The following is a 9,818-nucleotide window of genomic DNA, read 5'->3' on the forward strand; positions in this document are numbered from 1 at the left end:
CGTCCGCTAAATGGCATATATACTATTATAAATTGCTGGGTTTTATTCTACAACTGTTTGGTTTCCTTTCATCTTCATAGATAAGAACTACACATTCATTTCATTGCCTTATTTAGAAAACAAACAGACAATGCTGTTACTCTGAATTCTGTTTGTAGTCTGTATGCAAATATTCAAACTTCCTCTGTCATATACAGGTCTTCAATAGACAGGGAGTGACACATAGTTATTACACAGACAGGACCTCAGCACCAGTCTACAGTAAATACACAATGTGGGTCTTGTTGCTCTTAATTATGACTGTAACCTCAATAGTCTCGGGACCTTCTTGTTCAGTCAACAACAATCCTCGTCGTATTTATGTCCCTGGGGACATTGTTGTGGGTGGACTTTTTCCTATTTACCTGCAGGTGAAAACTAATGGGTCCACGATTCCTCCGCAAAAGACATGCACTGAGTGAGTATACAGTGAACATCAATGAGCGTCATCAATAAGTGCTGTGTCTTTGTAGGTAATGTGTACCTTTGCTGTCAAAACTAGAATGCTATTAACTAGAATTCCATGTAATTAGAAGACTGCAACTACTGTAGCATGCTATGCAACTACTGTAGCATGCTATGCAACTACTGTAGCATGCTATGCAACTACTGTAGCATGCTATGCAACTACTGTAGCATGCTATGCAACTACTGTAGCATGCTATGCAACTACTGTAGCATGCTATGCAACTACTGTAGAATGCTATGCAACTACTGTAGAATGCTATGCAACTACTGTAGAATGCTATGCAACTAGAATGCTATGCAACTAGAATGCTATGCAACTAGAATGCTATGCAACTAGAATGCTATGCAACTAGAATTTCATGTAACTAGAAGACCGCAACTAGAATGCTATGCAACTAGAATGCTATGCAACTAGAATGCTATGCAACTAGAATGCTATGCAACTAGAATGCTATGCAACTAGAATGCTATGCAACTAGAAGACCGCAACTAGAATGCTATGCAACTAGAATGCTATGCAACTAGAATGCTATGCAACTAGAATGCTATGCAACTAGAATGCTATGCTAGTAGAATTTCATGTAACTAGAAGACCGCAACTAGAATGCTATGCAACTAGAATGCTATGCAACTAGAATGCTATGCAACTAGAATGCTATGCAACTAGAAGACCGCAACTAGAATGCTATGCAACTAGAATGCTATGCAACTAGAATGCTATGCAACTAGAATGCTATGCAACTAGAATGCTATGCAACTAGAATGCTATGCAACTAGAATGCTATGCAACTAGAATTTCATGTAACTAGAAGACCGCAACTAGAATGCTATGCAACTAGAATGCTATGCAACTAGAATGCTATGCAACTAGAATGCTATGCAACTAGAATGCTATGCAACTAGAATTTCATGTAACTAGAAGACCGCAACTAGAATGCTATGCAACTAGAATGCTATGCAACTAGAATGCTATGCAACTAGAATGCTATGCAACTAGAATGCTATGCAACTAGAATGCTATGCAACTAGAATGCTATGCAACTAGAATGCTATGCAACTAGAAGACCGCAACTAGAATGCTATGCAACTAGAATGCTATGCAACTAGAATGCTATGCAACTAGAATGCTATGCTAGTAGAATTTCATGTAACTAGAAGACCGCAACTAGAATGCTATGCAACTAGAATGCTATGCAACTAGAATGCTATGCAACTAGAATGCTATGCAACTAGAATGCTATGCAACTAGAATGCTATGCAACTGGAATGCTATGCAACTGGAATGCTATGCAACTGGAATGCTATGCAACTGGAATGCTATGCAACTGGAATGCTATGCAACTGGAATGCTATGCAACTGGAATGCTATGCAACTGGAATGCTATGCAACTGGAATGCTATGCAACTGGAATGCTATGCAACTAGAATGCTATGCAACTAGAATGCTATGCAACTAGAATGCTATGCAACTAGAATGCTATGCAACTAGAATGCTATGCAACTAGAATGCTATGCAACTAGAATGCTATGCAACTAGAATTTCATGTAACTAGAATTTCATGTAACTAGAAGACCGCAACTAGAATGCTATGCAACTAGAATTTCATGTAACTAGAATTCTATGCAACTAGGATTCTATGTAGCTAGAAGACTGCAACTAGAATGCTATGTAACTAGAAATCTATGCAGCTAGAATTATATCTAACTAAAATTCTATGCAACTAGAAGACTGCAACTAGAACGTACAGTACGCTCTTCCAAACCATTCTAATTGTATAATGTTTGCAGTTACGACGTGCAGATGTTCCTCCGATCGCAAGTGATGATTTATGCCATCCAAGAGATAAACAGGTCTCAGATGTTGCCCAATGTGAGGGTCGGATACGAAATATACGACACCTGTGGGGATGTAACAAATGCCATCAGAGCAACACTGAGCATGATGGAGGACATCCAGGGGCAGGGGGTGAAGCCTAATGTAACCACACCACATGTTAAAGTGGTAATTGGGGAGAGGTATTCTGAGAAGTCAATAGCTGTTGCCCGTCTACTAGCTCTACCTTTAGTGGCTCAGGTATGCTAACCCTAACCTTTGATGTAGTGTCTAACCCTAACCTTTGATGTAGTGTCTAACCCTAACCTTTGATGTAGTGTCTAACCCTAACCCTTGATGTAGTGTCTAACCCTAACCCTTGATGTAGTGTCTAAGCCTAACCTTTGATGTAGTGTCTAAGCCTAACCTTTGATGTAGTGTCTAAGCCTAACCTTTGATGTAGTGTCTCACCCTAACCTTTGATGTAGTGTCTCACCCTAACCTTTGATGTAGTGTCTAACCCTAACCTTTGATGTAGTGTCTAACCCTAACCCTTGATGTAGTGACTACTTGATGTAGTGACTAACCATTTATATAGTGACTAACCCTTTATGTAGTGACTAACCCTTTATGTAGTGACTAAACATTTATGTAGTGACTAAACATTTATGTAGTGACTAACCCTTTATATAGTGACTAACCATTGATGTAGTGACTAAACCTTTATATAGTGACTAACCATTGATGTAGTGACTAACCATTTATATAGTGACTAACCCTTTATTTTGTGACTAACCCTTTATTTTGTGACTAACCCTTTATTTTGTGACTAACCCTTGATGTAGTGACTAACCCTTGATGTAGTGACTAACCCTTGATGTAGTGACTAACCCTTGATGTAGTGACTAACCCTTGATGTAGTGACTAACCCTTGATGTAGTGACTAACCCTTGATGTAGTGACTAACCCTTGATGTAGTGACTAACCCTTGATGTAGTGACTAACCCTTGATATAGTGACTAACCCTTGATATAGTGACTAACCCTTGATATAGTGACTAACCCTTGATATAGTGACTAACCCTTTATATAGTGACTAACCCTTTATATAGTGACTAACCCTTTATATAGTGACTAACCCTTTATATAGTGACTAACCCTTTATATAGTGACTAACCCTTTATATAGTGACTAACCCTTTATATAGTGACTAACCCTTTATATAGTGACTAACCCTTTATATAGTGACTAACCCTTCATGGAGTATAACTTTGCTTATAAATTATTTATGAAGAGTCTGTGTTGTACTTGTGAAAACGTAAATAATCTTAATAGCCTTTGTTTATGCTCTATAAAGCCTTTGTTTATGCTCTATAAAGCCTTTGTTTATGCTCTATTAAGTCTTTATTAATGCTCCATAAAGCCGTTATTAATGCGCTATAAAGCCTTTAATGCTCCATAAAGCATTCAATGCTCTATAAAGCCTTTATAAGTTGGGTTTAATTTCAAGTGGGAAAACATAATGACCACTGTAACTTCTGCTCTCGCGCTGTTCAACACTTTGTTCCTCATTTTTGCAGATCAGTTATTCATCAACAAGTGAGTTGCTCAGTAGGAAGTGCAAGTTCCCCTCGTTTCTGCGAACGGTCTCCAGTGATGAGCATCAGACCATTGCGATCGCCGAGTTGGTGAAGCATCTCACCTGGGAGAGCGTGGGAGTGATAGGCAGTGACGATGAGTTCGGCAAGTATGGCGCCGAGAGGCTGATCGATCACTTCAATGACAGGAAACTGTGTGTGGACTTCAAGGAGATCCTATCAGCAAACTTTATACTCAACGAGACCAGAACGCAAACAGAATTGGCCGTGCTCATGTCAAAGATTCGCAATTCGTCTGCCGAGGCCATTGTCATTTTCACAGCTGAATTGAATGTTAGGATCATCCTCAAAGAGGTCCTTAGAATGGGGATCAGCAGAATTTGGATTGCATGTGACACTTGGGCCACCAACAAGGAGCTTTCTGAAATGCCCGATATTCAAAAGGTTGGGAGGGTATTTGGATTCATTCCAAAGAGAAACAAAGTGCCGGGTTTTCATGAGTACGTCCGTGACTCTATGTTCCAAAGTAAAGCACAGAACAGCTTTATCCATGAATTTATGTGTCATTATCCTCCATGTCCCGATTCCTTGGTAGATGAAAGTGTGCTGAACTGTGCATTACCCGACACCAAATCCCAGTCAGAGAGTGGTGGAAGGACATGCCTGGACAGAAGGTGCTTATTGAAGTACATTGACGAGGATGAGTCTTATTACATCTATCTAGCGGTCAAAGTCATTGCTCAGGGGCTGAGAAGCCTGCTGAACTGCGACAATGTAAGGTGTAAACGAAATGGCAGTTTTGCTGTTTGGGAGGTAAGCCACTGCACTGTGTGGTTTGACGTAATCACTAACACTTTATAATCACTTCATTACAAAATCGGTTCCAAAAAATAGGTGTTGGTTTTCAGACCTCTAAAGATTCTATGCTATGTGCCTCGGCCCCAAATTAATGGAAAAGATAGACACCAAATAGAACGAGGAAATTATTGCCAATCTTTCCCATTAATTTCAGATTGATGCATATACTGTACATACTTTTATTTTATTTATTTTTATTTCACCTTTATTTAACCAGGTAGGCTAGTTGAGAACAAGTTCTCATTTACAACTGTGACCTGGCCAAGATAAAGCATAGCAGTGTGAACAGACAACAACACAGAGTTACACATGGAGTAAACAATTAACAAGTCAATAACACAGTAGGGGAAATAATAATAATAAAAGAGTCTATATACATTGTGTGCAAAAGGCATGAGGAGGTAGGTGAATAATTACAATTTTGCAGATTAACACTGGAGTGATAAATTATCAGATGGTCATGTACAGGTAGAGATACTGGTGTGCAAAAGAGCAGAAAAGTAAATAAATATAAACAGTATGGGGATGAGGTAGGTAAATTGGGTGGGCTATTTACCGATGGACTATGTACAACTGCAGCGATCGGTTAGCTGCTCAGATAGCAGATGTTTGACTCCTCTCGATATTAGTCTACTTTGGGGATCTGGAAATGTACTTTTTCTACCATAAGATATCTTCTTTTTTTTGTTATTCTAGAAAAATAATCTTATTTGAATGGACCTTTATTGTGATACTGTTGTTAATTAGGATTCATCCATAGGGTTGACTGTATTTTAGACATACAATCTCTCCTACATAACACCACAGAGTAAACTATAAGATGCTGCCCGCTGTTCATATTTAGCTGGTTGTGTCCACAGCTTCTTGAGGAACTCAAGCGGGTTAACTTCATAGTGGACAATACCACACACATATCTTTCAATCAAAATGGTGACCCTACTACAGGATATGACATCGTAGAGTGGAACATGTCGGTTTCAGAAAATCGGATAATAACCGTTGGAGAATATAGGCCTGATGAACCCATCCGCATTAGAGAGCATCTCATCAGAGAGTTCGAAAATGTTACAGTAAGCCTTCCTATCTTAAATCAGTATTCTTAACTTTACAGTAAGCCTTCCTATCTTAAATCAGTATTCTTAACTTTACAGTAAGCCTTCCTATCTTAAATCAGTATTCTTAACTTTACAGTAAGCCTTCCTATCTTAAATCAGTATTCTTAACTTTACAGTAAGCCTTCCTATCTTAAATCAGTATTCTTAACTTTACAGTAAGCCTTCCTATCTTAAATCAGTATTCTTAACTTTACAGTAAGCCTTCCTATCTTAAATCAGTATTCTTAACTTTACAGTAAGCCTTCCTATCTTAAATCCGTATTCTTAACTTTACAGTAAGCCTTCCTATCTTAAATCAGTATTCTTAACTTTACAGTAAGCCTTCCTGTCTTAAATCAGTGTTTTTAAATGTTACAGTAAGCCTTCCTATCTTTAATCATTATTCTTGGATGTGGGTTCACTTACCCTCCTATTAATTTTTAGGTTGGGGCAAAGAGCTCGATCTACAGTACACAATAGATAGCATTGGACATGAAGTCTACTTGACATTAGTTGTTACTCTACTATTAGCATATTATTACCACTTTATTCCATGCTGCAATGTAAAGTGCTACCTAAAGTCTTCTCTCTTTTTTTAGGTGACTTTTGCCAACTGCTGTAAGACATGTAATCCGGGATATCAGTTAATTTCAAAGATAAACTCATGCTGCAAGGAGTGTTCTCTTTGCAGTCGTGGATACATTTCTACCGGAGGTGGTAAGTACAGTAAAATATCAAGATGTTTATTGATTTTGATGTAAATTGAAAAATCATCAGACAATAGCCAAAGCAGGTCAGTTTCCATACCACCAGGGATTTGTCTGAGGGGATTTTTGCAACTAATCTGATTACAGTTCTATATGGCCACAATTTATTTTTACTTTAGGTCTGTAACTGATCTGAGGACATATTGAGTCTATTGTCTAAATGTTTAGTCTGAGTATACGAAACATTAAGTACACCTGGTCTTTCCATGATATAGACTGACCAGGTGAATCAAGGTGAGAGCTATGATCCCTTATTGATGTCACTTGTTAAATACACTTCAATCAGTGTAGATGAAGGGGAGGACACAGGTTAAACAGGGATTTTTAAGCCTTGAGACAATTGAGACATGGATTGTGTGTGTGTGTGCAATTCAGAGAGTGAATGGGCAAGACAAAAAATTTAAGTGCCTTTGAACGGGCTATTGTAGTAAGTGCCAGTCGCACCAGTTTGTGCGACAAGAACTGCAACGCTGCTGGGTTTTTCACGTTCAACAGTTTTCTGTGTGCATCTTGAATGGTCCACCACCCAAAGGACATCCAGCCAACTTGACACAACTATGTGAAACATTAGAGTCAACATGGGCCAGCATCCCTGTGGAATGCTTTCGACACCTTGTAGAGCCCATAGCCGGATGAACTGAGGATGTTCTGAGGGCAAATTGGGTCTCTAAGCAAATAGGTAATTTGCATAAGTGTAGTTACTGTGGACTGCTTCAAATAGTGTCATAATACCAGACAACGCCTGTTTCTCACGTAACTCTATTCAAAGCCAAACGTCCTCATGTAAATATATCCTGCATACTCCTCAAACAAGTACATTTACATTACATTTAAGTCATTTAGCAGACGCTCTTATCCAGAGCGACTTACAAATTGGATGATTATTATCACAAATATCACATACTGTCTATTTGGTTCAACCCTCAGGTAAGAAGTGCGTGGCCTGTCATCCACAAAGGGAGTACACATCCTCAGACATGGACAGATGTGTGATGAAAACCATTGAGTACCTGGGGTGGACTGACGCTTTCACCACTGTTCTGGTCTCATTTGATGTCTTGGGGATTGTTGTCAGCCTTCTGGTGGCCATTTTGTTTGCTGTGGATCGAAGAACACCCATAGTGAAATCCACTGGAGGCTACCTCAGCTTCCTGGAGCTGCTGTCCCTGCTGGCCTGCTTCTGCTGTATCAGTATGTTCCTGGGGGAGCCAACAAAGACCACCTGCCTGGCGGGTCTCCCACTCTTTGGCATGGCCTTCACTGTCTGCGTCTCCTGCATCCTGGCCAACCTGCTCCAGATCTTTGTCGGCTTCACTTTCAATCTGAGAGTTACAGTCGGCGACACACTGAAGCGCCTCAACCGACCCATCGCCGTGGTAACGTGCTGCTCGGCGGTCCAGGTGGCCGTGTGCGTGCTGTGGCTGACCTACGCCCCACCGTTCATTGTCGAAAGCAGCAGGTTCGACGAGGCCACCATCCTTCTGGAGTGCAACAAAGGTTCCAAGATGCTCTTTGGCGCCATGTTGACTTACATTGCCCTGCTGGCAGTGGTCTGCTTCCTGTTTGCGTTCAAAGGGAAGCAGTTGCCAGATTTGTATAAGAACGCCAGTTTTGTCTCCATCAGCATGATGATTTTCCTGGTGGTTTGGATCGTCTTCATCCCGGTCTACATCAACATGTCGGGGAAGTACCAGCAGGCCATCGAGGCGGCGGCCATCTTGGTGTCCAATTACAGCGTCCTCTGTTGTCACTTTGCTCCCAAGTGCTACATCATGCTCTTCAGGAAAGAGCTCAACAACGAGAATGCCATCACAAATTACATCCGGAAACACTATGAAAAGAAGGGCATGGCTGTTGTCAGCAAATAGTTTGTTGATAGTAGCGATACGAGGTATTTGAGGCAGAAATGCACATGAAGGTAGGGTAAAGTGACTAGGCATCAGGATAGATAATAATAAGGTATTTGAGGTAGATATGCACATGAAGGTAGGGTAAAGTGACTAGGCATCAGTATAGATAATAATAAGGTATTTGAGGTAGATATGCACATGAAGGTAGGGTAAAGTGACTAGGCATCAGGATAGATAATAATAAGGTATTTGAGGTAGATATGCACATGAAGGTAGGGTAAAGTGACTAGGCATCAGTATAGATAATAATAAGGTATTTGAGGTAGATATGCACATGAAGGTAGGGTAAAGTGACTAGGCATCAGTATAGATAATAATAAGGTATTTGAGGTAGATATGCACATGAAGGTAGGGTAAAGTGACTAGGCATCAGGATAGATAATAATAAGGTATTTGAGGTACATTTACATTTACATTTAAGTAATTTAGCAGACGCTCTTATCCAGAGCGACTTACAAATTGGAGATATGCACATGAAGGTAGGGTAAAGTGACTAGGCATCAGGATAGATAATAATAAGGTATTTGAGGTAGATATGCACATGAAGGTAGGGTAAAGTGACTAGGCATCAGTATAGATAATAATAAGGTATTTGAGGTAGATATGCACATGAAGGCAGGATAAAGTGGCTAGGCATCAGGAAAGTTAATAATGAGGTATTTGAGGTAGATATGTACATGAAGGCAGGGTAAAGTGACGAAGCATAAGGATAGATAATAATAATAAGAGCCTCTACAGATGGACAATCTGAATTTTTCAAAGTGTGACCCATGATAAGACTGTCAAGCACCAGTGATACTTATTGGAAGCATGGAACTTTGCATAAACCATTGCATTATGGGAACATGAACCCAAGCATTAGAGGAATAATTTTTCTCCAGAATACAGTACATTATGTCCCCCTAGCTATGCTATACTGATTAGTAGTTGTTTATCATTTATTTCAAATCAAATCCAAGTTTATTTGTCACGTGTGCCGAATACAACAGGTGTAGTAGACCTTATAGTGAAATGCTTACTTACAGGCTCTAAAGAATACTGCAAAAAAGGTATTAGGTGAACAATCGGTAAGTAAAGAAATAAAAACAACAGTAAAAAGACAGTGAAAAACAGTAGCGAGGCTATAAAAGTAGAGGCTATATACAGACACCAGTTAGTCAGGCTGATTGAGGTAGTATGTACATGTAGATATGGTTAAAGTTGCCATGCAGTAGCAGAGAGAACAGTCTATGACTGGGGTGGCTGGGGTCTTTGACAATTTTTTAGGGCCTT

The 9,818-nt window shown here is 39.8% G+C and overlaps 1 protein-coding gene across 1 annotated transcript; it reads left to right on the forward strand.

The window, feature by feature from the left end:
- The first annotated feature begins 333 nt into the window (after window positions 1-333).
- Window positions 334-8,672, forward strand: LOC124002182 (G-protein coupled receptor family C group 6 member A-like). Its single transcript, XM_046309521.1, has 6 exons — window positions 334-457; window positions 2,296-2,581; window positions 3,900-4,730; window positions 5,636-5,845; window positions 6,469-6,586; window positions 7,564-8,672. The coding sequence occupies exons 2-6, from the start codon at window positions 2,309-2,311 to the stop codon at window positions 8,502-8,504; spliced, it is 2,373 nt and encodes a 790-aa protein (XP_046165477.1). The 5' UTR covers window positions 334-457; window positions 2,296-2,308; the 3' UTR covers window positions 8,505-8,672.
- The last annotated feature ends 1,146 nt before the right edge of the window (window positions 8,673-9,818 follow it).

The sequence above is a fragment of the Oncorhynchus gorbuscha genome, linkage group LG17 (assembly GCF_021184085.1).
Source record: "Oncorhynchus gorbuscha isolate QuinsamMale2020 ecotype Even-year linkage group LG17, OgorEven_v1.0, whole genome shotgun sequence".
NCBI lineage: Eukaryota > Metazoa > Chordata > Actinopteri > Salmoniformes > Salmonidae > Oncorhynchus > Oncorhynchus gorbuscha.